The following is a 27,671-nucleotide window of genomic DNA, read 5'->3' as shown; positions in this document are numbered from 1 at the left end:
TGTGGCGAAGCCCGGTCCCCGCAGAGGCAAAACCTTGTCCAGGAGCCTCTGACCCCGGGGCACCTGTGGGGAGGGCGCGCAGCTGTTTCTCCGTCTTGTGAAGGTTCGGCCCTCCGCGGGCTCTGCTTAGGAAACTGCTCCCTGCGCAGCAGCAAGCCCTTGTCCTCCACCTCCCCATCCGGTGGCACTCGCAAGAACTAACGCTGATCACACAGGCTCCGGGGTGCGACTGTGACCTCAGAGGTGAACACGTGTGTTTCGAATAGAGCTTCACACTTCTGCCTGGGCAGGCAGGAAAAAAGACTGTGGGTGCACACCATCAAGCCCAGCTTTTACTAATCCAGATGGGATCTTGCAAACGTTTTGGCAGGGCTGACCTTGAACCCTGATCCTCCCAATCTCTACTTCCTGAGTAGCTGGGATTACAGGTGTGAGTCATTGCGTCCAGTTTGTTAATTCTGTTATTTTTTTTTTTGGTGGGGTGGCAGTACTGGGATTTGCACTCAGGGCCTCACTTGCTGGGGAGCCACTCTTACCACTTGAGCCACACCCCCAGCCTTTTTGTGTCTGTGTTTTTTCCAAGATAGGGTCTTGTAAGCCCTTTGCCCAGGCTAGCCCTCAACTTCCGATCCTGCTGATCAGCTAGAATTACAGGATGAGCCACCAGCACCCGGCTATCCTACCTAATTTAGCCTTCCTTTCTAACTCATTTGGCCTCTCTTCCACTCAGCGACATGTTCCAGTAAAACTACTTAAGATGGGCCAGACCATTAAAAACACACTAAAAGTTTTAAAGAGACAGGACGTGCCCACGCACGGCAGGCCTGTGAGCACCGGAGGACCCGCACCGTCCTCCTCAGCTCAGGACTGACCCAACCGCTGCGGGTGAACTCACATCCCTCTCCCAGGTGGGAGTTCATGGCCGAGAACCCAGATGGGCATGGCTCCCACACCAGGGCTGTGTCTGTCCCCATCGTTTAGGCTGGACTAGGCTGGTTAAAAAAGACAGCTGGAAATGACAACAGTAGTTTTCAAGAACATTTATACATCTTTTTATTAGATTAGCTTTACAAGCAACTTGAGAGCTTCCATGCCAACACTGCTCTCCAGTGACACAACGGAGAGCCGGTCTGTGTGCGAGTCCCGAAGGTCTTTGCCTGCTATGACGAAGGTCTGTGTCCTACAGCTGGTCATTGTGTCCAGTACAAACAGCAGCATAAAGCTTTATCTTCCCCAGGACTAACGCAGACCACACACAGCTTCAAGTCTCCTCTTAAACAGTCCTGATGGTGCCGAAATCAATGAAATCAATGGATTTCAGACGTACAGGAAGGACGACCATCCCAATCTCGTGACCTTTTCACAATGACCTCCAAGAAGGTGCATAAACTTCTCCAAAAAGTACACAATTTAAGACGTGCTGGGCAGGCGCCACCGCAGACTGCAGGAGCTGCTGCTCTGCCCACCTGTGGAGGTGCGGCCTGCAGGATGGCAGGCTCCCGACAGCTGCCTTCCACCAGCGCGCGGGCCTTCGCCTGGCCCTGCAGACGGCACCACAGCCACACGGCAGAGCCCCGCGCTCCTGGCCGGGCTGGTGGAGGCACTTGCTGGAGAGGTGTCAGCGGTCACCAGGGGCAAAGGAGAGGACAAGGGGCACAACTGGACTTTGCCCTGCAAGCCCCCACCCCAGGTCACAGTAGTGAGTATCTTTATCCCCCAAGGCCACACTGTCAGCTTCACTTGATTTTCATTCATGTTTTACATGAACAATAGCAATCTTTTCATAAAAATTACTGAGCTTTCCATAGAAAAGGTCTCCCACTGAATACAAAGTATACAGCTGCAGAAACCGTCATAGCCGAAATGTACAGAAATGTTTCTGTACACTCAAGTTTTGGCAAAGCAGATTGAGGGCAGATAGAAACCTAAGGGGCCGGGTCTCACTCCCACAACTTACACCTAGCACGGGGTTGGCGAAGGAGCCTGGGGAAGTGAAGTCTTGGACGTCCATCCTTGAGATGACAAGCCTGGGAGGCCTTGTACGATTGGGTAACGGGCCCTCTCTTCTAAAAGGGGAAAAAGAAAATCGGTAAAACTAAAGCATTTGGTGTCACACAGGGTTTTTCTGTGCTACGCACGCAGCTTTCAGTACTGGTAGGAAGAAGGCCACGTCACATGGGGACTGCCTCACCGCCATCCGAGGAGCCAGTGGACCCAAGTCCACACCTACACGTGGTCTGGACCCCTGCATGCTCTCCAACAGAATGAGGTTCTGCTCTGCAGATCAGATGGAGCCTACGAGGAAGGAGGAGGGAGGGGACAAAGGGAAAGTCTTGGAAACGGATCTTCCGTCTACAGGAGACCCCTGAAGCAGAAGAGAGCCCCTGGTCTCAGGAACTTGATACTGAGGACAGACAGCCTCAAGTTCATTAGTCCCGGTCACTTAGCTTAAAGAAGAATTAACTTAAAAGGCAAACCCTTCCTGTGTCCTTTTTTCTTGTAAAACATGAACTAAAAGCTACTCGGCAGTCAGCGGGGACCACCTCACCGTTAGGCTTCACTGTCGTAAGAGTTCCAATCAGAGGCCAAGAAAACAAGTGGGTTTTCAGCAGGTCACTGAAGTGCTCCTTCCTATTTCCAGTCAAAAGAAAACGAACTGGCGTCACGGCAACAGTCGTCGCACGAGGTCTTTTAGGGCAGAATTTAATAGTACGAAGAAGTTTACAAAAATAGATTGATGTTATTTTGAGGAATAATACTGTAATTTTTTTCTCAATTCAGTTTTGATAAATTGTACCTAATCATACAAAAATTATCCCAAATTCAAACTTGATATAAAAAAGAGAGGTGAAATGAACTGACAGATGTGGTAAAATACAAGAATGAACAAGGTTCTCCACAGGGCGGAGCCGTGTCCAAGGCGCCTCTGCCCGCCGGAAGCCGCGGTCCTCCCTCTGCCGGCTCCGCCAACCCCAGCAGAGCTGTCTCTGTCCCTTGCTGAAATGCCAGCCGGCGTCTCCTCCACGCACTCGCTGTGCTCACACTCGATGGCAAACAGTGTCCAACGCCAGCAGGTGCGGTGGGCTGCGCAGCGCGGCCTACTGGGCCTCCTTGCCGATGGACTCGGAGGGTTTGTTGAGCTCCACCCGCACACCCTTCTCACCTGCAAGGGAAAGTCGTTAAGCACCAAAGCGCCTGACGCAACCCCGAATTCCTCACACGGTGGGGTGACACCCCAGCTCTGCAAACACACTCAGCCTGTCCCCGTGGCGCTCAGCTTCCTACTGTGACAAACGCTGGCTCCTATGCCAAAAGCAACTGGACTACTTTAAAAGTGGCGGGCGCTGAGTACCTCAGATGGCACACAAATAATGGCTTTAAAAGACAGAAAATGGGTGACCATCTCATTTTTAGATTCTTACGGAAGACTAAAGCTGCATTTTCAGCGGCTCGTTAAAATACAGCGATTCAGGAATCTGAGCAGTGGGCAGACCTGGGGGACGTCGGGCAGGATTTAAACAAGACAGGCAAGTGGTCCATTGCTGGAACCTAAGGCCCCCGTCCCAGGAGGGCAGTCTACAGGGGAGGTGACACGCATGGTAAAGGCCACCTGAGCTGGGATTTCAATCGCCTCCTCCCTACATGTCCACATGTTCTTTAAGCCTGTTTAGAAAGGGCGGGGCACTCACTGCTCTCTGAGGCAGAACGACAGGAAGTCAGCACCAAGAGCCGGGTGACTGAAGAGGACAACCAAGGAAACACTCAGCTTGTGTCTGAGTGACCTACTCACACGTCTTTACCTCATGCTTCCCTGATGTTTGGACAATTTGGTTGGTTTAAGGTAAAGGAGGTGACTAAAGAGAAACCCTTTTACTGATTGACTGATTTTTGCAGTACTGGGGTTTGAACTCAGCGCCTTAAGCCACTCCACCCGCCCTTTTTTTGTGAAAGGTTTCTTGAGATAGGATCTCCCAAACTACTTGCCTGGGCTGGCTTTAAACCATCACTCTCCTGATCTCTGCCTCCTGAGTAGCTAGGATTACAGGCGTGAGACACCAGTGCCTGGCAAGAAACCCTTTTTAAATCAGGGAATTAAGGAACCTGACAGACACTCAGTGAGGACAGGGCGCCAGCCAGCCCTGGCCCCTGAGGGTGCTTACCTGTCAGATATTTTACTTTAGCTCTCGCGCGCTCATCTGCATCAAAATACCAAACAGTTATTGCGTACCTAAAAGAGAATTTAGAACAGGGTGAGCACTATGACTTGATCACTCGGGACAAAGCGTTAAGCCTGCAGCGCCCCGACAGCCCTGGGAACGGGGTGTGTGTGGGGGTGAGGAGGTTGGCATCTGCTCACATCCAGCAGCCTGAGGGTCAGGAGCACGGGGGCAGCAAGAGCCCCAATTCAGCCTTGGTTCTGCGCCTTTCCCGATGCAGGAAGCCTTCACGACTGCTTCCCATCCAGGCCCCGCCGCAGACCAGAGCCAAGGTAGGAAGACACATGCCAAAAGAGGAGCGGAGGGAGGACCCGGCATGGCACAGGGTGACAGGGATGTTCACAGTCAACTTGGGAGTCACCAAGACAGTCAAACTTCGCTCACAAGCTCGTTAGGATTTTTATCAAAACCCTTGCACTGTGTTTTGGTGCTTAGAGTACCTACCTGTCCTACCCTCCAGGGCCTCAGAGAACCCTAGACACTCCATGTCCATACTATTGGTCAACCATCCCAGAGCCCTTGCCCCACACCCCTTTCTGCACTAGGACTTGGGACAGTCTGTCCTCTACCCAGGCCCACACTGACAAGTGCAGCTGTCACCTGGTCCAGTGGCCTCACCACTCCTACAGTGCCTACCCTCCATGCTACTGGCGTCTGTTCACTACCCAAGGACGTCAGTCATTTCTTCATCTGGAAGGGACAATCACACTGCACTCTGGACTGCCCAGAGAGGAAGGTCCTTGAGGCAGCCACTGTGTCAGAGGCCAGGAGAAAAGCAGGGGTGCGCAGGGCCGGTGGGCAATGCTCCAGGCTCCCTGGCCCACTCAGGACGTCCACGGTCTCTGGCACAGCCAGGTACCTGCTGCCCCGTGTGCGAATCAGGATAAGGGTAACATGGCTCAGACAGAGGGAAGGGAGCAAGAGAGACCACGGTCTCGGGACCACTCCCCAGCCCAGTGCTCCAGGCCCTTTTCCTAATGGAAACAAGTGTCGAACAGGGCTGTTTTCTACAGCTACTACCTTCCTGGTAACACCTGCAGTATCTTCTGTCGGAACAGTCTGCGTGTCTTAATGGTGTCATGACGAGTGGTAAGAACAAACTTTGGAAGGAATGCTTTAAGCACAACTGGTTTAGAATGCAGCGTCTGCAGAAGAGTGCAGCGAAGCTCCTGCCCACCGTGACCCGCACAGGACTGCACCCCTCCTGCCTGTGCGCCCCGCTTCCCCTCTCTCTCCACATCCACTCTCTGGCCATTTTGTTTTTCTACTCTACATCCATTTCCCCACACAGCCCTCTTCTTTCCTACCACTTTTCCAAAGCCCCTGGTCCTTCTCCAGCTTTCTACGCAGCTGAAACACTGTCCCCAGATCCCAGTGCGGGCAGCAGGTGCACAAAGGAGTCAGACCTAGGACACGGTGAGGAGGGAGTGCAAGCAGGAAGTGGCAATGCAAACGTCAAAACTTCCTCAATCCGGGAACTGCCAAGTCACCCTGCCACCCCCTCTTGGCCTTCTCTTGTAATTTCTGGAGACAGGGTCTGGCTGTGTAGCCCAGGCTGGCCTGGAACTCGTAGATCCTCCTACCTTGGCCTCCCAAGTGCTGGGATTATAGGCATCCGACTTCCTTCCAGCTCTTAACCAAGTTCACCCTGTCCATCCCCTCCTGCTATACCACACTCTCTTTAATTTTTTTTTATTATTTTTGCACTGGGGGTACACTGCGACATTTACAGATGTGCTTACAATATATCACAGCTGAATTCACCCCATCGTTCTCCTTTAGCCCCCCCTTCCCCCATTCCTGGGACAGTTTCAACACGTCTTATTTTTCCATTTTTGTACATAATATTCCACCATATTCACCCTCGTACATTACACCCGTTCCTTGTGTCCTCCCCGCCACCACTGGTGCCAACTTCCAGACAGGTCCTGTTTTACCTCCCTGTCCTCTGTTTTTAAAAAAGGCACTTGTGTTTAGGATGGCTACACAGGGAGCTTCCTTGCGACATTTCCATGTGTGTGCTTTATAACCCGAATTCCTACCACGTTCTTAACTGAGTTCTCTGAAGGAATACTACCTTGTAGCGTATGCTGGCTGTACTTCATGAGGGTTGCGACGGTCAGACCAGAAAAACAGCAGTCTATCAAATTTGGGTTCAATGTCAGCAAACTGGGCCTTGCCTTCTGGGAAAATTCGAAGTATCCCTCCACTTACCTAGGAAAGAGCCAAACATGTAAGTAGGAGCAGCCACGAACCCTGCCAGATTTAAGGGGTGGGGACGGGACTGTCTCAGGCAATCGAAATGCAAGCTTGGATTCTTTGTGATAATTTCTTCTTCTTGTTCGTTCTGTTTGGTTGGTTGGTTTGGTTTTTGGTGGTTCTGGGGATTGAACCCATGGCCTCAAGCATGCGGGGTTAGCACTCCAGCACTTGAGCCACAACCCAGCTTCACGGATGCTTCTCAATTAAGGTAGAAACGTGAGCTGAGGTTCTAAGTACATCACTGATGCAGAGAAAAATGATTTTTTTTTGTTCTAGACATTTTTTATAAATTCTCAACGAAACAGACAAAAACACTGAACATCTTATGAACTAGACTCAGTGTTGAGCTGTCCCGGGGTGCACATGTACACCGAGTGTTTAGGATGGGAGAACATCCTTCCAGATCGCAGTGTACTGCACACACCATTTATTAGTCCAAGACAGGGCCGAGAAGCTGAGTGCAGGAACCTTTACTACACACAAAACGGGAGCTAACGCCTGTCCTAGAGCGCTGCTCAAGCTTCATTCATGCTGGAGATCTGGCTCCAGCCGCAGGGATGACCGGATGCCGCACTGCACTCTTCAGTTTAAAAACACGGAACTGCACAACGTGGTGCTCTGCTTTAAGGAGACGTGGGGTGGAAGCTGGTCAGATCCGCCATCGCCGATCCCACAGGTGCCCTGGGCATCACCAGGACGCAGGCTCTTGCCGTCTGCCTGGGCCTCAGCCGCAGCTGACCGCCACTTACAGGGCTGTTCTGCTGAGCAGGCCCAGCACTCTGGGGTGGGCTCAGCACCAACTGAACATCGGGTGCCCTGGGAGGCTGGGGCCCCGCTGCGGACACACAAGCTCGCTGCCTTCAGTAACTCAAGTCCTACACAGGTGGACTCAGCTGAGCTACGCTGAGAACCCAGAGTTGGAGGGAACGCTCTGGGCTGTCTCCAAGGGACTCCAGCCACCTGGCAACCTTCCCTGCCTTCCTCGGCTTCATGTTGTCAGTGGGTGACTAAGGAACCCTCAGAGGCCAGGCCTGTGCTTCCCGCCTGTAACCCCAGCACTCGGGAGGAGGAGGCAGGAGGACTGCGTTCCAAGGCCAGTCTGGGCTACACAGGAGAGCCTGTCTCCAAGCAAACCAACCGAACTTTCAGCGTCTTCTTTTTCCTTGCCCCGTCCTCAGAACAGAGGCATGTGAAGCTGTCACATTTAGAAAGACCTCCCTGGAGACCTTCCCTGGCCTCTGAACTGTGTGCCCTCCTGTGTGTGCTCTGTCCTGACAGAGGACAGCACAGTGCAGCTGCCAGCCTGCTGACCTGCACCTCCTCTGAGGACTGCGCTGTTTCCACCCTGCCTGGCTCCGGGACCAGCATGCTGTGCACACAGCGCCATGTCATAAGGAGTTTTCTGCTGTTCGTCTGAGAACACCAGGCGCCGTCTCCCGCCCGGGTGCTGGTGTAGCACCACGAGGACCCTGGCTAGTCCTGTGGAATTAATTAGCCTTGGAAGAACCTAACAAGATTAGAAGTTAGAACTGGTCAAATGTCTCTGCCTTCCCAGATACTCACACAATCTGACAAAAAAAAATCAATTTTTAGTTTTAACTAACTGAAGCGACACTAACACATTTTGTGCCTTGGGCTCACGGTGACTCATCAAGCTTACTTCTCTACTTCAAACTCTGGAAGCTCTAGCAGAAGTCCACGCCTGTGAACACCATGCCTCAGTACACAGCGACATGCCCTGTTAGCATGTGGGTGAGGATGACAGCTGGACAGGAGGACAGCAGGACAGGCAGGAGAGGGGGCGCTGGAGCACCAGCCACAGGATCCAGATCTAAACCCTCAGACTTGGTGGTTTGTGTGTCAGGGGGTGGGGCGGGGCGGGGGGGGGGGGATTCCAGGGTTTATTTTATTTTTAAGAACGGTATACTCTCCATTAAAATCAACCCCGACCTAGGTGATCAGGTTAAACAGCCAGACTTCTAAATCATCTGAGTTGAGTCAACTGAGGGAATGAATATTTAAAACAAGTTTACAGATCTGTACATTCTACTCCGCTTTACAGGATTTGCCAGTGTTGATAAACTTCTGTCTTCCCCTCACTAGGGCAACGACCCCAATGCCATGTAACATCTCTCTACAAATGCAAATAAACGTGCAAGCAATCCATCAAGTGACTATACAACAATTATTCTCAGAGGCATTTTGATAAATAAAACCTATTAAAAGGAAGGTACTTTAATACTATCACCTGTTAAAGTTAAATTTCAGGCAAATTCTTCTGTATCTGGAATAAATGAATTCATTTTTAAGATCCTTTTTAGCAGTTCACTGAGTCATAACCTGTATACTAACAGGCACTCGCGTTAGTGTGCACGTTGATGGTTCTGGCTAAACCGGACCCACCGATCACGGCAGTCACTACACCATCCACCACTTCCCAGAGTCGCCTATGTCCTCCTGCCCTTCCCGTGGTTGCTGAGCTGAACAGGAGGCCTACCCTCGTTTTAAGGGTACACATGAACTGCCTGTAGGTACCAGGTGCTCACCACCTGGCTCCAGTGTGTTGTCAAACACAGCAGCGTTTATTCGTTTACAGGAATCGGATCGTCCTGGCCGAGGCCCGTGCTGGACACGGCCTGTGCGGAAGGCGCTCGCGCTGGGTGAGGGCATACCTTGGCGTCCCAGTCCTTATTCAGGTAATATATACACGTCACACACCGTCCATCTCCATTCGGGTTATCAACGTGACGAACGTAGCCCGTTCCATTGCCTGGGTAACAGGCGACCATGGCCTGGAACAACAACAGCAGCGTAAGATGCCCGCGTGAACAGCTCCGATTCTGGCCCCAGCTCAGACCTCCGCCCGGCTCCCACGCTGACACCCACGGCGAGCACAGGCGGGCCAGTCCCGCTCCTGCCACCTCCTGCTCAGCGTCATGGCTGCCACCGGACCTCAAGGGAAGCCCATTACTGTCAACAAGAGGACCAAGAAGCTCCCTGGCACCAGAGCTGAGCACAATGGAGGGAGACTCAGGTTGCTGGCCATGCACGTGAGAGGATCCGAGGTCCAGGGCTCAATGCCCAGCCTCGGTCATGGAGCAACAAGAACACAAAGCCATGCTGCCTGGTGGCTTCCAGAAGCTCCTGCTCCACAAGGTCCAGGAGCTGGAAGTGTGCCAACAGCCACAAATCTACTGTGCAAAGGTGGCTCGCGTCTCCTCAGACAGCGCACGCCAGCCACCAGTCACCCCAGCGCCAGGCTGCGGCCTTGTTTGTGCTTGAATAAACCCTCACTGCCCCCCCAGAGAGCCACCCCCAGCCTGGGGAACTCGGCTTCCCCATGATGGAAGTCAGGGAGCAACAGAGCTTGGATTGTCAGAATGTCACATTCCTGTGACCAAGACCTCCGCGTGCTTCCTCCTGAACTCACAGGAGCGTCTCGCAGGGAAACCCACCCCAGCCAATGCCAACAGACTCTCTCTGAATGGGACCACTCTGGACGAGCACAATTATTCAGCCAACTCCAAATAGCCACTCGTTTAACGTCAGTGATTTTTTAAACAAATGAGTACCTGACTAATCTACTCAGTCAGAAAGGAAACCGTGTTTTGCTCATTTACCAAGGTATGGTAAATACCTTCCGCCCTCAGAAGTGTGCAACAGTCCACTAAAATCGCTAGGCGACTTCACAGAAGTCCAAAAATTATGAAGAAAACGGGCAAAGCTGGCCAGGGTTACCAGTTCTCAAAATCCTTTCTTCCTCGTGTGCTAACTCAGTGATTAGCAGACAGCTGCTCAACATTCAGCAAATTACTCTACCATCCCAGTGATGATAAATGACAGACGCCGACTTTCAAAAGTCAAGTCTTGGGATGGAGATGCAGCTCAATGGTAGAGTTCATGTTCAACTGGCCAGCAGACAATAACTCAGTGGTTCACTTCTGACGGACTGGCAAGCACCTCACGTGAACCCTAAAAAAACATAAAGGTTTTCCGAGACACCCCAACCAGGAGTGGGATTTTGGTGAATGTTAGATTAGGTGTCTTTTTTTCAGACTCCAGATGGACTCTTGACAGGAGACGCTGGACAGGACAGAAGCACAGCACAGGCGGCGGGTTTAAGATTGCTCCATGAAGACTGGCCCATGGATTGGGTCAGCAGCTGCCAAGGCAAGGCCTGGATACCACAGCATGATCGCCCACGTGCCCTTAACTGAGAATGGGTGTTCTCCCCAAACCTGAACTCTTCCCCACACTGATTTCATCTGATCCGCTCAGACTTGGCCACGTGGCCATGCCAGCCTCTCAAGCCTAGAAGGAGGGGCAGGAGGGTCCTTCTATGTCCAGCCACCTGGTCTTCTAGCCATCCATTTGGCAAATCCGCCTCAAGACCCACCACAGACACAGCGGTCCCAGGGCTAACGTGATGAACGAAGAGACAAAGTCGCTCGCTCGCATTTCTGATGAACTCTGGCCCAGTGGGTGGGCCAACAAGCACTTACAAGGTGATGTCAGATGTGAGAAGTTACCTTCCCAAGACAGAAAAAAGCGAGGAAGGAAGGTCACGACATCTGCATCAGGAGCTGAACTGGGTGGTGGAGGAAGGGAGGCAGGACATGGCAGGGGAAGCATCAAGGCATCATGGCTGGGCAGGAGGAGGATGACGCAGGTCAGGTGGGTGGGACAGGGCGAGCAGGGCATAAGACCAGAGAGGGAATCGGAACACAGGGCTGAGGTGGCACATGCCTGAAATCCTAGCACGCTGAGGCAGAAGGATTCACCATTCCCGGCCAGTGTGCACTACACAGCAAGACTCTATCTCAAAATAAAACAAAAAACCCAAAACTTCAAAACAGAGAGAAAGCCAGGGGAGACTGCATCTGCTTAATACTTTAGGGAGAGTAGTTCCGATCCCGGCAGTAACCCCAGGATCACTCACCACTAACATTTATTGCTTGTTCACCACCTGCCAAGTGCTAGTCTGTGTGTGTAATAACTCATCGGACATGGCCAGGCAAGGCTCACTTATCACCTTTCTCATCTTCATCCACCTGTCGAGGGAACGAAGGCCAGAAAGGTTAATTAGGTGTTCTCAAGAGGGTGGGGAGCAGGGAATTGGTTCCAGACCCAGGAAACAAACTGTGTCTGGACTGCCTGGTGCAAATGGCTAAGGGACTAAGTTGGCTACGGCCGTTTCCAGGACAGAGGCAGAGTTGGCCAAGACAGGGCAGCACAGGGATGTCTTCTTAAGGCAGAAAACCAATGTGACTAACAGATGGGAGGTGACAGAAGGAAGACCAGAAAAACAGTGAATGGAGGAGCTGATGAGCACAAGGAAGCGCCAGGTGAGAGTGGCTTTAATCACACATCAGTAGCAAGGGGTTTCTCAGCAGTGGGTGAAAGGAGCCAGACACCCCAGAACAGAAGAGGACCCGAGGACTGTGCCCTGACGCAGGGCTTGTCTCAGCTGCTTTCCTCAAGCAAGGGTCACAAGGACGCATGCAGTGGGCACAGGGAAGGCCACCCAGGCTCCACTCCAACCTTCAAGTAGGGGCACTGCTCACCTGTTTCCTAAGCTTGGATCCCAATGCAACTCTTAAAAAAAAAAAAAAAAGGCAACTTTAAGAGTTTTAAAGAAAAGTTCTGATTCAACTAAATAAAAATTTGATTATACCAATTACGCTTTCCAATCTGATCTATCTGTCACCTGCATCTAAAGTGTTCTAAGAGCGGCCTCACCATGCTAGCCTGGCCTAGTGTTCCACAGGTCCCCTCCTCTCCTCTGCTATACGGACAGGGACTAAGGAAGAGGGCAGGGGAGAGCACGCCCTGGCCCTGCATTTAACCCACCGACCGAGTCGCCCCAGGCCAGCAGTCTGACTGCTTGGTGTAAGGACAAACAGCAGCAAAGGAGAGCCTGCAGTAGAGACCACGGGGTGGGGTTCCCACTGTGCAGTCCCGAGCCTCCTCCCCAAGATGGCCCACACAAGCGCAAGACAGCATCCAACGCTACCTCTCTTCCCAGTCACACGACAGCACACGCATGAGGACGTCCGTGAGGCAGAAACGCCACAAGTCTGTTTTCCATGCTAAGAAGAAAAGGAGGGAGGTTCGGGAGATGTTTCTGGAGTCATATGCTTCAATATGAAGTTGAACCAGGTAGTGTTTAGTGTTGTTTCTGGTTTCTTTTTGAAGTGCGTCACTTAAACACAGAGATTCGCAGCTAAGAAAACTGAAACTCCATTAAGTTACGAAAGTACTTTTACCCTGAATGAGGGGACAGGTCTGCCACCCGACAACCGATCTTGTCAAGATGCACCAGGCAACCTGGCGCCCTCTGCGGACACAACAGCCGGGGATCACTCCTCGCTCAGCCTGACGGGCACAGGCTCTCTCCTTTTGTTTCCAGAACCGGCGACATTCCAGGAGGAGGTCTCCAGAAGGGAGGTGCTCCCCTCAGGACAGGGGTCCATCCTCGTGTAGACACCTGTGTGCCCAGAGGAGTCCCATCCCCACGTGTCTTTCCCAGGACAAGTGACTCTTTTAAGATATCCTTGCTCGTTCCCAGAGCACACTAGGTGTCAGAGGAGACTTGCTCGCTTGCTCTTTCTCCCTCTTTTTCTTTTTAGTGAAAGCTGCAGCTTGCTGAGAAGGTGTGAGGCTTCGAGCAGAGCAAAGAGAACAGTCCCCGTGTGCTTTTCATCAAGCCGTTCAGGAAGTGTTTATCTGTGAGCTCCTGGCTGCTGTTTCCCACGGCCATCTACCTCACGGTGGCCTTCACTTCATCCTATCAAGTAGGCACTGGTAATGTCCCCATTTGCGGGATTAGAAAACTGAGCTATGGTGGAAGGAAACCGTCCTGAAGTGACAGAGGCACCACGGACTTGTCCCTCTCCTGGAGGCCGCGTGCAGTCAGCCCCAAGCCCAGGCAGCAGGTGCAGGGGTGCTGCTCAGTCCCCCTGGGAAGACCGCTGCACACAGGCCTCCAACTCCTCACCCAGGCATGGCTGCCCAGTCACCCCTCGGGGTCTGTGTGGACGGAGCTCACACGTGGAGAAGTGGACCGCGAGCAGGTCAGTACTGAGAAGTCCGACTGTGGAGCCACCATGAAACCTCGGCAGACTGCAGCTTTCAGAAGCTGATGTCAACAGGCCACATACACCAAAAACCAATCTCAGCATTGTGAAACATTTTTTAATGACAACCCTGAGTCACATGAGGAAAGAGGTTTCTTTCTTTCTTTTTATTCATATGTGCATACAATGTTTGGGTCATTTCTCCCCCCTTCCCCTGCCCCCTCCTTCTTCCCCCCTCCCCCTCCCCCCCTCTCCACCCAGCAGAAACTATTTTGCCCTTATTTCTAATTTTGTTGAAGAGAGAGTATAAGCAATAATAGGAAGGATCAAGGGTTTTTGCTGGTTGAGATAAGGATAGCTATACAGGAAGTTGACTCACATTGATTTCCTGTGCATGGGTGTTACCTTCTAGACTAAGAGAAGTTATATTTTGAATGACATTTTAAAAAGCTGGGCCAGAGCAAGGAGCCAGGGGCTCATGCCTTTAATCCTAGCTACTTGAGAGGATCCAGGTTCAAGGCTATCCCAGGCATAGTTCTCAAGACCCCCATCTCCAAAATACCAGCGCAAAATGGACTGGAGGCATGTCTCAACCAGTTTGCAAGCAGGAAGCCCTGGGTTCAAACCCAGTCCCACCAAAAAAAAAAAGGTGAGCTAGTATATAAGTACACACTATGTCACTTTTCAATTATACTAGTTAAAGCAAAAAAAAACCTTAAAAAACAGTCCAATTTCAAAACCTGCACGTTCGGACTTAACTCGGTTAGTTGTAGGTAGCTCTCACCTAACAACTTCATGAACAGTCACGTATTTTGCCCGCTGGCTCAGTTACCGCATTAAATGGGCGAAGGGAAGGCAACCTCCACGAGTTGTACATGTAAATCCCTTACCTGCTAAGCGCGAATGTTGTAAATAACATAACTCACCACAAAGACTCAGACTTTTTGCTCTGAGAGGTAAAATCTTCAAACCTGTATCATAACAAAAAAGAACTGGCCCTGGAGGGAGAAAGAAACAGACTCCAAAGAAAGTAGCACAGCAACAAAAGCAGGTGGGACTGTGTTGACAGCCGCTGGTCCACACGGGACCAGGCATGGTTCCAAGCAGGGTCCGGCAAAACCTTTCCAAGTAGGAAGAGAAGGGCAAAGAGCCAGGTGTGGTGGGTGCCTCCTGTAATCCCAGCTGCTCAGGCTGAGGAGCCCCACCCAATTCCAGGCCAGCTCAGGCAAAGTTAGCAAGACCCTGTTTCAAAAGCAAAATAAAAACAAAAGGGCTGGGGCATAAGTCAAGTGGTAGTGGCTCTGGGTTCAATTCCCAGCCCCACAAACAGAGACAGAGAGAAGAGCTTTTTTAAAAGGAGATGCTGAGAGAGTTACAGACCCATGGCGAACTTCAAACAGCGAGATACAAAAGGCAAGTCTTAAAGGAAAAGAACACAGAAGTCACTGGTGACAAGTTCTGAGATGTGGCTCATGGAGTTCCTGAGGAGAAAAAACTGGACAACCTGATTCTTTTTGTGGCTTGCCAGGCACTGCTGTATCGCCTTTGCCATGCCTCCAGCCCCTCACTGCTTCTAACAGAGCATGACCTTCATCCAACAGTAGAAGGAAGCCACTGACGGTTTGGGCAGGGGAGCCAGATGGACAGAACTAGGCTTCAGAGACAGTGGTAGAACAAGACGGACCTGGGAAGGACTGACGCTAGGAAGAGCAGGCAGGGCGCAGCTGGAAAGACAAGGGAAAGAAACCAAGTGTGCCATGGGGGTGCTCTGGGGAGGGCAGGGGACAGGGAGAGGGGGCAGAGGAACAAGGAGCATGAGAAGATGTCCTGGTGGAGCCAGGGACAGGTGGGACCTCGATGGGAGGGTTAGGGGAGGGGGTTGCAGACCACTGAAGGAAGCAGGGAACAGGGAGCAGAGTCCAGGAGAGGAGCAGTCTGGGGACGCAGGCAGGCCATGCAGTGGAGGTGTGCGTCTGGGGCTCTGACAAGATCGTGGCTAGAGATATGGCGTGGGGGCAGAGGGGGGCAGAGGACAAGTCTCCACAGAACAGTCGTGAGGAGAAAGAGCTCCTTCAGCTGGTGGCTTCCTCATCACAGGAAAGTGGAGGAACAACCAAGTGGCCACAGCTGATTTGCTTAAGCAACTCTAATGGTCTTTGTTTTGGTGGCACTGAGGTTTGAACTCAGGGCCTTGCACTTGCTAGGTAGGCACTCTACCACTTGAGCCACGGCCCAGCCTCTTTCTACTTATTCTAAAGAGATTTTTAGCCATACTTTCCATCATGTGAACAATGCTCCTGCAGAATATTTTAATACAAGGTGCTTCCTAATTATGCAGAATGGCAGAGTACAACCATATAAGTTATCAATAAGCCCTGAGTTCAAACTTCAGTACTGCCAAAAGAAAAATTCAAAAAATTTTTTTAAATTCCACGCATGTAAAAAATGCAGGGAAAAGAGGCAAGACAATAAATGGTGTAACTGCAGCGTACGCCCCAAGCAGTGCAGGACGATGGGCTCCTTTCCTTACTGGGCCCTGACACCTGCCCAAGAGAAAGGCACCTGCTGCAATGATGCTCTCACACGTGGGCAGCAGGGCCTCAGCTTCAGCAACCCTTCCCTCACAGTGAGCAAGTGACATTCCAAAGGCCCGCTCCTATGTTAGAGCAGTCTACTGGCTTGTGTGACTCACGACCTGCGCTTACATTAGGCTGACTCCACATCTCCATCTGACGGAGCTGCCTCTGCCACCAAGGGGCAGGCCTAGGCAGGACCCCCGACCCAGGGCCACCATGTCACGCCAGCCCATGCAGCCTTGCTGTAATATCAGCTCAACTCTGGCAGAAGTTGCAATCAGCATCACAAGAATAAAAACAGGGCAAAGCAAACACCCGGCTGCTGGACAGACAAACCTGGACTGTGGCACTTTTCCAGCTGCTGCACTCCGCATGGGGCGTGGGCTGAAGTTAAAAACCAGCTTTGATCCCAGGGTCTTAAGAGGTGTGATGCCAGCCACTGAAGCTATTAGCCTCTGCTTGCTGTAATGGACCTGAGGAGGGATGGGGGTTCCTGACTGCCACCTGGAGCAGGCGGCTAGTGCGCACAGTGACACCCGGACACCCACCGTGCTTGGTTAGTGTCCGGTTGTTGAGCAGAAACCTCACTCTAGTGAGATGAACCAGGACAGAACTGGAGGCTACTGCAGCACAGGAAGCATCAAGTGTGGTTCGAGGCCACCACTACCTACAAACGCGTGCATACAGACCTTGTGAGCCCAGCCAGTGTACTCTTGGGGCTGTGCCCCAGCCTCAGGATTCTGCTGGCTATGGTTCCCTAAGAGGGACTTCTGTCGTCTCCTCCAAACTGAATTAAGCCAAACCCAGAACCAGAGCAGCACTTCCTACCTGAGTAAACCTTTCATAGAAGAGCTTGTCGAAGAGGCCGCGGAAAGGATGGATAGGGCCCCGTCCAACTTACATGACACGCTGTTTGCCGTACACCTCAGCGTGAGTGTCACTGCAGTGTGTGGCCTCTCAGAGGCTGTGCAGAGAGGGGATCTAGGGCACCCTGTACCTGCAGCCCCCAAACACTGGGAGAGGACTGCAAACAGTACCAGCTCCACACAGGTCTCATAGGCAGGTACGCCAAGCACACAGGTCAGTGCAGGAAATACACAGGGCGCTCCGATGCAAAGACAACTCTACTGCTGTAGGGATGGGACGCCTGGCAGGACTTCACAGAGAGAGTCACAGGGGAGCAGAATTCTGGAGGGTAAAATACAAGTCTGCTCGAGCAGGGGAGGGTTCCAAGCAGAGGGACAGAGCACTTGCACAAACAGAGGCCAGCTTGGCGCTGGAGAGAAAATACAAATAGGACACGGGCTGGGCGAACGAGGTCTGGTGGGAGCAACGGGTGAGGCAGGAAGTCAGGGTGCTCGTGAGACTCTGGCTGAGCACCCAGGACCCTACCTTCCAGGACAGCGCCGACCATAAAACACCATGACTCCCAGCCCCTCCACCTGAACTGCTTAAGTGTACAGGATGAGGTTGGGGGCCTTTACCGTTACACGAGCACTCCATTCTGACTGCAAGGTGCCAAGAATAAAGGTTTTGACACTGCAATAAAATCACATTTCAATTTCACAAGCATCACTCAGAATGACACGGGGTGAGCTCACTGACACAGGTGAACAGAGTGCAGATGGAGAGAGCAGGGTGACCTAGAGCAACAGAAGAGTGGAGGCAGACAGGACTTGGTGGTGGAGAGAGAACTTGCTTCTAAAAATTAAACCTTAAAAATATCCCCGACGAGAACTTCCTACAGGTCAGGTGCCATTCTAGATATGGGCAAGGCTGGGGGCGTGGCTCAAGTGGTAGAATGCCTGCCTGGCAAAAGCAGGGCCCCGAGTCCCAGAGGGGGTGGGGGGCTCAAGGGGTACAGCACTCACTAGCAAGTGCCAAGGCCCTGAGTTCAAACCTCAGTACCAGCCCCTTCAAAAAGAAAAAAAAAAAAGTTATTTGTTTACCTAGATACCGGGGATACAACAATAAACAGAAAGACAAAACATAACTGCCCCCAGGGAACATGTATTCCGGCAGGAAAGAAAAAGACAGAAACAAAGTCCACAGGTGCACAATGGAACTGCAGGACGCAGGCACACAGGGCAGTCGGGCAGACTGACAAAGACTCTGACACCTAGCAATTCTAAGGCGGTGAGGGAGCCTTCCAGACAGAAGCACTGGGCAGGCGGCAGGCCCGGCACAGTGAGGAAGAGGCAGAGGAGGCTCGGTGTGGCTGGAGCTGAGAGCAGCCACACAGGTAAAGGGCTGGGGCCAAAACCACAGACGGCTTGGGAGACCAGGCCAGAGACTGAGTTGGGGAAGCTGTGCAGGGTTCTTCTGATCAGCGTGAAATGGCAGAGGCCGAGGTGCCTGTCAGCACTCGCAGCTCCAGGGCAGACACTCTCACTCACTTGTTCACTCACCACAGTGCTACAACCACAGCAGAGCGGTGCCAGAGGCCACCTGGTCCACACCGGCTCCGCTTTTTACAACACAGAGAATGACGGAAGCTGGCAGCAGGTGGGGCAACACGCCAGGTGAGGTACGAAGACTGCTCGTACACCACGTGACAGAGGTGGTGAGAAGTGGTTGGTGCTGGTTCCAGTTTGAAGGCGGCATTTCCAAAAAGACAGAATGACCTCAAGGTTTTGGTTTCAGCAAACAGAAAAATGTGAGACCACAAGAATACGAAGACAACAGGTCATCAGGAGCTCTGTGCTGAACACGTAGTTAGGGTTCGAGCAAGGCAAGGTACTTAGGAAGTGCCAAACAAACTAAAAAACTGTCATTTCAGCACAGCCCAAAGGTAAAATGACCAAAACACACACTGTGTGCTTTACTGGGGAAAGCCGGGCTCAGGAAGGCTACCCGGAAAATGGCCTTGAAGTATGAATTAGCCAGGGAAAAAGGAGGGAGAAAGTCCTAGGAGAGGTCACAAGTGCAGACAAGTGACAGCACGTCATATCCTAGGCCTAATTGCAAGTGTGGGACAGCACGGGGGCTATAAGGCCCTTCCTAGTTGCTCCCTGTGCCCTGACAGCCAGCTTGGACTGCAATCGTGGGGGAGTCTGGAGTCTTCAAAGGAAGTGACACTCATATCTGCAGGCTATCAGTGACTTGGGTGGCCCATCCCAGAACAGTGACACAGAAGCCAGGTAACGCTGGGCACAGAACACCTCATCAGACCTCAAGACACCAGTAACCCCAGTAACAGGGAGCAGAGCTTTTCCAATAATGACCACTCCCTTTGCAGGCAGACAACCACTCACAGAGGCTCAGACTCTGTCACAGCCTGTGTCATTTAAGTTTACTGCACAGAAATAGAGCACAGTCCATGAGGTGCACAGGGAAGGTGCTCTCCCCACCTCACAAGCAAATCGCAAAGCTGGAGGCTCATCCACCCAGGGGAGTGTGACTAACGGAAGGTCCAGATGAAAACCACAACGGTTTCCAACAGCTGTGACCTCCCTCTACTTTCTCCGCTTGGGATTAAGACTCTTGCTGATTCACACATGGAGAAAAAAATGCTTCATCACTGACAAACTAGACTCTACAGGGCACGAACTGTCATCTTCATAACCTGAATGACAACCACAGACAGACACTGCTGAGAAACCAACCAGTGACTTACCTGAGAGAGACAGATGACAGACAGACAGACAGACAGACATATAGTCACACAGGCATCTTTAATAAAGCTTAAGAAGAGAAGCTGAGTTTTCCCATCCTCTGCTAAAGGAAGGTAGGGGCTTATGAAAAATAAATTTGAAATGTGACAGCCTTCTTACACAGAATGGCAAAAATACACATGCATTCACACACTCTAGATAGATAGACAGACAGATGGCCATGCAGTCACTAAGTCATGCCTACAGACCTGTTTTCACTTAGTGTCTTGTGACTTTATTTTGGCTCCAGATGCAGCATATTTTCCAGAAAGTTCAAACAGACCCAGTGAGTGGTTTAGGAAAACAGACCACATGCAGACTCACAGGGAGCGTTAAGAAAGCAAGTTCTCTAACCATCGCCTCATCAGTGCCTCGGGCACGCCGCCAGCAAGTGCAGCAGAACTGCATCCCCACTGCCCCAGAACAGGCCTCTGGGACGCTTGTTCCCTTTCTTCAGAGCCCCCATATCTCTGGTCCAGTTTTCCGCTGGCTGGGTCTAACCCTTGGGTGACAGTGTCACCCCCTTGCTCATGGCTATCCCACGCGGCATCTGAACAGCCTCAGCTTTAGGGTGAGGACAACAGCAAGAGGAAGTGGCTCATTTGAAGCAGAGCCCTGAGAAGACAGGTGAAGCCTGGCATTTTGATCAACTCAGCGATAAGCAGAGCTATCTGCCTGCAACTGAAAGGATCTTGAAGAGGTGTTCAAACGCATGGCTGGCAGATGGAGAAATGCGACCTGGACAGCTGATGTTTCTTCTCTACGAATCCCACAGCCGGGCCCACCAGGCTGAGGAGGGCCCTGTTCCTTCTTTAGCTAATACACATTTCTATCGAGGTTTTAAACCACACGACAAAGGAATTCACCAGTATAACCCTTCTCAACAGGGAAGCATCAGCTCTCACAAGCTGGGAAAAACAGCCAGGGTCACAGTGAAGGAAGATTTAATGTGATCTGGACTGCAAACACCACCATGAATCCTAATTAAAGGTAAATTCTACTTTTAAAATGGCAAAACCCAATAATACAAAATAACAAGGCACAGCCACTTTTTTGGGGGAGTCAGGAGCAGTACTGAGGATAGAATCCTGGGTCTCCTGCCTACTAGGCAAGAGCTCTCACCCTGAGCTACATCCCCAGCTAACAGCGTGCGGTCAGAGGGCAACTGAGTCAGACAGAAGGCAGGAAAGCACTGACACAGGGCCTGCTTTTCCCGGAAAGTCTCTCGGCCCCCTTTGCAGGTGCAGTCCTGCCAGGGTGGCAGCCCAGACACTGTGTGCACGGCTGCTGGCAGCATCCACGCTGTCATCTCTCCATGAGACTCTCTTTCCCAGGACCCCCGACTGACAGGCCTCAGCCCTGTCTGGGTGTGGCTTACTTCTGCCCTGCAGGGTACCATGTGGCTCTCGCTGGACACGGATTCAGAAAGGGACTGTGGCTGATACCAACCAGAGTGATGGGTTCCACTTAGGGTTCCTGCTGAAGCCCTTGGAAAAGAGCCGCTCTTTCCTTGTGGCTCCTAGCGTCACTGACAGTGCTAAGGCCACTCTGCTGTCATAAGGGAGAGGCTAATTTTTAGCGTGGCGGAGCCTTGGTGGGCTCCCAGTTGGAGCGAGGCTCCTGGTCATCAGCAGCTTCTCGCCTGCTGTGCATACGCGCATTTGAGGATCAACCAACCCTGACACCACTGGCTCAGAGCCTGGCAGCACCAGCAGCGAAGCCGAGTCTGGTTCCTAATCCCGTTCACTATTCTCCAGCCACGCGACTGTGGGCATTTGTCTACACCTACTTCCCATCTGTGACCCGGCCTCACAGGGCCTCAGGCGGCTGGAGAGGGCGCGGCAACGAGCACCCGCAGAGTGGTCTCTGCCCAACACCGACACACTGAGCACTGTTGCCCTGCACTATTCCCGCGATCCTCATACCTGTCCCCGGGCTCCACATCCACACACCTCCGCCTGCACACCCCCTTCCAGCCTCAAAGTCACCATCTCCAAGCCCCTCCTCACCTGCTCCCCGCCATCACGCTCTCCCCCTCTCCAGAAGAGCATGGCTGGAGGTCGAGGAGGTCAATCCTCACCAACTATAAACCCAGTCCTGGAATGAGGTCCTACACTGAGCCTTTGTCCCTGTTATCAGCAGTCACAGAAGTCCAGTCCAGTCTCTGCAATCCCACAGGAAAGAGCTTCCTCTCCCCAGTAGGTGAACACAGGGCAGGACTGCACCAGCCTCAGATATGCGGTTTTCACAGCTGCGGGGCAATGACTATCCTCCTCCCCTGCTTCTTCTCGGCCCACCCTCCATGGCTTCACTTCTTCTCACATTCCTGATCGTTAGTGCTCCCCTTGTAGCCTCACTCTGCACACCAGCCCGATTTACACTGGCCTACCTTTGCAGCCCGACACCCAAGCCACTCAGCATGAGTGGAAGAAGTTGTGACCACATCAACCGACACAGCCAGGATCCTCCTGGTCAGACTGGCCGGCGTTGCTCAAAGTGGTCATTTCAAACCTCTCTCCACCACACTGAGCCCAAGAGCCCAACTTTCTAATTCACAGGGTGGAGCTGTTCCCTAGTGACCTGGGACACTTCAGGCATCAGGTGGAAACTTCGACTTCTCACCCCAGCTGTCTCACCAACCTGAGTTGGTGAGACAGCTCACGGCCTCATCCCCTCAGCTGGAAAGGCTCACGCAGAGGTACACAAGGTGCGGATGGGGTGGGTGGCGAGAGCTGCTCTGCCTCCCATAGTGCCTCTGAAATTTTATTTGCTTCAAATCACTGGGGACCTTGTTAAAACGCATCTTCTTATTTTGAAGATGAGCAGAGCGGCACAGTGGGGCTTGGGACTCTGCATTTCTTCCCACAAACCAGTGGTGGTATTTATGGAAGCAGGGCCTCAACTCTACCTTGCTGCACCTCCTCAAAGCCCTGACTCCAAGCTCACGCCTATCTCCCAGTCCTCAGCTTCCGCTTCTCCATCACCTGCTCCCCCTCTCAACACACAACACACTTGTCGCAGCCGGGCACGGGGGGGGCCTCACACATGTAATCCTAGCTGCTTGAGAGGTTCAAGCCCAGCCCAACTTGAGCAAATAGTTCAAGATCCCATCTCCAAAAAATGACCAGAGCAAAATGGACTGGAGGTGTGGCTCAAGTGGCAGTGTCAGCTTGTCAAGTGTGAAGCCCCAAGTTCAGACCCCAGCCCCCCCAAAAAACCCCACATACTTGCCTCTTGTATGTGAAACAAGCCCTCCTTTGTCCCACTTGTAGCTGCCAGCCATCCTTCCAGATCCACTTGGCCCACAGGCAAGCTTCTATGAACAGCAGTCTGTCAACGGTTCCCAGGCCTTCCTGGCTCACAGAACCTGTAGTGTCTCAGTAATTTTTTCACAGCACTGCCAGTCCAAAGTAAATACCTAAGAGTTACTATTACTAAGCCGTGAGGGTCAAGGCACTTAGTAAGTTTTTAATACCCAATGACTCAGTGCCTACTGGGCACTGCACAGTTTTCACACCCTGGATGAGACAGGGCCTCTTTTCCTTCAGGGGAACCTGCTTTTCAAGAGAGCAAGCCGATACCCCGCTGCCCACAGCTGTGACATCACGGAAGAATGGAGGGACCCAGTGTGTGGAGCCCAGTGGAGGGTGGCGCTTTCTCCATGGAACATAAAGACATCCCACCCCGTGAGCTTGCGACGGTGCTCACAACCCGGGGAGTGGTGGGCCAAGCTCCTCAAGTCCCAGCACCCCTGCACAGGAGGCTGCTGGAAATGCACAGCAGGGGTCTGCCCAGACCCCTGATTGAGGGCCTCCATGTAACCCAGATCTCCAAGTAACTCCAGACAATTCACTCTGACCACACTGCAGCTGCACAGCCCGCCTGTGTTTTCTCACCTCTGCCCACGCTCAAGTTGCTGCTCTGAGCAGCTTCCACAACTCCAAAGAAATCCCCCAGAAAGTCCCAGACCAACCCCCTTCTCTTTGAACAGGAGCAGTATGTCTTCAGACGTGACCCAATTTGCCTCCCGCAGCGCTGGAATCATTCATCTCGAAGCCTGCTCTTCCTTGGTCCGTAACACTCCACTGTCACTGTGCTGCGGCTTCTCCCTTTCCTCTGCCCCCCTTTCTCCTCCCCTCGCTCTACACAGGTGGCTCTGGTTTACTTTTCCCTTCAGCCTCTGGCATTGGCACCAGTGACTGCATCCCTGGGAGTGGCGTTCATCACAGACTGTTGTCCTGAGCCACAAACCTACAAAACCAGCTCCACTTGGATGGACACAACACACAGCAAATTCAACAGTTTCAGTGCCAGGCATGGTGGTGCACACCAGAAACCCAGCACTCAGGAGGCTAAGGCTGGAGGATGGAGAGTTCAAGGCCAGCATGGGCTACACAGTGAGACCTTTTCTCAAGAACAAGGGCTGGCGGAGTGGCTCAAGTGATAGGAGTGCACATCTAGCAAGCATGAGACCCTGAGTTCAAACCCCAGTGCCACCAAAACAAAAAAACAGTTCCCAAACAACATCTCTGCATCATTCTTGACCGTAACACATTCCTCTTCATCTCCTCCCTCCTTAGGGACTGGCAGCCTGTTCAACCAACTTCCCTGGAAAAAACTGTCACCACCCTTGACTCTTCCTCTTCCTTTCCCTGACCCACACCATCAACCACATCAGACACTGACACACCTTCAGGCTGGACCGACCACTCCACCATCACCTCCATATTGAGAGGCCCTCGTCAATAGTCTCCTCACTCCGCCCCCCTCCAGGATTGCCGCACCCTGCTCTAACCATCTCCGCGCTCCCCTGGAGGCGGCTCCAGGGGCCAAAATGTGATGTGCTGTGTGCCTCCAAATCCTCCCACAGCACCAATGCCTGGCAATGCATCTCCAACCTTCCCACAAACACGAGCTTGGAGATAGGGATCCAAGTTCACCACTTTTTTTTTTTTTTTGCAGTACTGGGGCTTGAACTCAGGGCCTTCACTGTCAACCACTCCACCAGCCCTTTTTTTTGCATGTGATGGGTTTTTTGAGATAGGGTCTTGTGAATTATTTGCCCGGGCTGGTTTTGAACCGTGATCCTCCTGACATCTGCCTCCTGAGTAGCTGGGATTACAGGTGTTGATGCTAGGAACCAAACCTAGGACCTCACATGCATGGGAGGCGAGGCATTTCTTAAAGGCTGTTTCAAGTCATTTTGCCCTCACTGCCCATTTCATGGGTAGCTACTGATGTTTTCTTTTGTTCTGTTTTTCATTTCATTTTGCTTGATTTCTGGTGCCAACGATAGACCAGGGCCTTCTGCCACTGAGCTCCCCCCACCCCAGGATGCTTTTAGTCACTTATCACCAAACTACTTACCTTTCTCTCCACAGAGTGAAGCTGCTCAAGAAGTCACACTGGACACCCGTAACTCCAGACAGCCTTTGCCACAATGCCACAGGCTTCCCCCCTTTCCAGGGGGGTGCAGTAACTAAGCTCAGGGCCTTCCACCACATAAGCCACGCCCCAGTCCTTTTACATTTAGTTTGTTTTTCAAGTAGGGTCCTGTGCTTTTGCCCAGGCCGGCCTCTACACTCGCTCCTCCCGACTCAGCATCCCAAGTAGCTGGGATTACACAAGTGTCCACCACTGGTTTTTATAAATAAAGTTTTATTGCAACACAGCCATACTCATTTAGGGATGCATTTCTATGGCTGCCTTCCTGTTATAACAGAAGGACTGAATAGTTGCCAAAAACGACTTAACAACACCTAAAATTTTACTGTGTGGCTTTCTGAGGAAAGAAATCTGCTTATTTTCACTTTAAGAAGGTGGAACTTGTAAGAGAAAGATGAATGATGGAGGTGTGGTAGGCACAGTTACTGGGAACACACAGAAGAGGTGACTGATGAGCAGTGGGAACTGACTGATGCAAAGGCGTGCAAGTGTTCACTGGGAGGGTGTCAAGAGCACAGTGAGAACACACAGTGACAGAAGAATGTGACACTCTCAAATGCCCATGACACACAGAGTCAGTGGCAGCCTGAGGGACACATCAACAGAGTGAAAGGAAATCCCACTAGACAAGTGGAGTTACAAACCAACAGTGCTGGGTGTGGGGGTGCACACCTGTAATCCCAGCACTCAGGAGGCAGAGGCAGGAGGACAGAAAGATCAAGGCCATCCCCACTACATAGAGTCCAGGCCTTCCTGTGCTACACAGTAAGACCCTACCTATCTCAGAAAAACAAAACAAAACAAAAAAGCGGGGCTGCGGTATGGTGCAGCAGTCAAGTGCTTGTCTAGTGAGCGTGAGCCTCAGGTTTGAATTAAAAGGACAGTGCAGAGCTGGCACCTGATGACAAACAAACCCTAGCAAGCTCACTGAAGGGACAGCAGGGACAGCAGGCCTGCATAGCAGCATGGGTCAGAGCCTGTTCTCTCTCGTGCTCCAGCAGTCCTTCCATAAAGGAATCACCCCACCTCACAGACCAGACTTCCAGAGTCATACGGCTCATAGGCGGCAGCAGTAGAATCCAAAGCCAGTCTGCTCAGTACCAAAGCTGGGGTCTTACACATAAAAAGAACAGTGCTGATGTCAAAACCAGAAGGAAACAAATGCCTACAGTTGGTGAGAAGAAAGGACAAGTGGAGAGAGAAAGGGTTGTGTCCCGCTGGAATCTGGGCAGCTCTCTGTGTGCACTACAGTGCTCACTTAGTCTATCAGCAATCGTGACACAGGGATGATCACTGTTCATCAGACAAACGTGAGACTGAGGCAGAAACCCTCCAGTGTCCCACAGCAAGCCAATGCCGGATTGGGGTTCTGACTCTGAACTCACCTTCTTCACCAACACACCTTTCGCCTCCACAGATAAGTGCTGCAATGGCTGAGGAAGAAGAACGACCCTCTTAGAAGGGGAACAGTGACTGTCAAAAGCTCGTGTCATAAGACGAGCTCCCAAGCAGCACCGGAAGGTGCATGTCTGAAGTTTCGGAACAAGTTGAGGTAGACAGTACAACGTAAGACCTATGACCTACGACCTTGAGAAGCCCGGGGAAGGCAAGGACATTCACTTAGGCATTAGTGCAGTCAGAGCATTTAAGGCACCGTCTGGGACAGGAACAGGCCTCTCCTTGCAAAGTCACTGGTAGTGAGGTGTGTGAAGAGTTGAGAAGCAGGCCTTGGGAATCTGAGATACTGGGCGAACGTCTTTATGTCCCTTATCAACTGGGAGGGTGGCCAACGTCAGTTTTCTCCAGCCCAGATGTGCACTGGGATCTGCAGGAGGTTGCGGGAAGCTGTGGGGCTCGCTGTGACTCGGGACCCACTGTGGGGGGCTGGCATCCATCACAGCAAAGCGTGCTTACCTGGGGGAGCTAAAACACCTTGCACGCCGTGCCTCCGCCTGTGCCTGGTGTGAATGATGTGACTAGCAGGACCCCGAGTGACGAAACTAACCTGCTCAAGCAGACACTCGTCCCCACTACTCACAGAACAGTGTCTCTGAGCGAATGGCACATTTGTGGTTTTGAGCAGCATTCATTCTGAGGATGCATTTCTGAAATTATCTGGAATGTAGTTCAGTGGTACAGCTCTGCCAGAGAGAGAGAGAGAGAGAGAGAGAGAGAGAAAGATAGAGAGACAGAGAGAGAGAGAGAGAGAGAGAGAGAGAGAGAGAGAGAGAAAGATAGAGAGACAGAGAGAGAGAGAGAGAGAGAGAGAGAGAGAAAGAGAGAGAGAGAAAGAGACAGAGACAGAGAGAAAGAGAAAGGCTCATTTGGTAAGTCAACTTATTTCATCTTTTTAAAATTAAGAAATTCCTGTAATGACAAAGCAAGATCAAGCAGTTGATGTAGAAATAAATACAGAGCCCTCAAGACAGGCACAAATGCAAA

At 52.0% G+C, this 27,671-nt stretch overlaps 1 protein-coding gene across 2 annotated transcripts in view; it reads right to left on the bottom strand.

Moving 5' to 3' along the window:
• Positions 1–1,028: 1,028 nt before the first annotated feature.
• Positions 1,029–27,671, bottom strand: part of Egln1 (egl-9 family hypoxia inducible factor 1) — a 44,246-nt gene continuing 17,603 nt past the window's right edge. The window contains exons 2-5 of one of the 2 annotated variants that reach the window (XM_020176652.2): positions 9,152–9,271; positions 6,295–6,431; positions 4,161–4,228; positions 1,029–3,163 (exon numbers count right to left, since the gene is read on the bottom strand). In XM_020176652.2, coding sequence (XP_020032241.2) covers positions 3,099–3,163; positions 4,161–4,228; positions 6,295–6,431; positions 9,152–9,271 — 390 coding nt within the window. In that variant the 3' untranslated portion in view covers positions 1,029–3,098. The remainder of the gene's footprint in view (positions 3,164–4,160; positions 4,229–6,294; positions 6,432–9,151; positions 9,272–27,671) is intronic. The other variant, XM_074056882.1, reaches the window with a different exon arrangement.

The sequence above is a fragment of the Castor canadensis genome, chromosome 15 (assembly GCF_047511655.1).
Source record: "Castor canadensis chromosome 15, mCasCan1.hap1v2, whole genome shotgun sequence".
NCBI lineage: Eukaryota > Metazoa > Chordata > Mammalia > Rodentia > Castoridae > Castor > Castor canadensis.
Note: the sequence above shows the minus strand (reverse complement) of the source record. Positions and strands in the feature narration are given on the sequence as shown.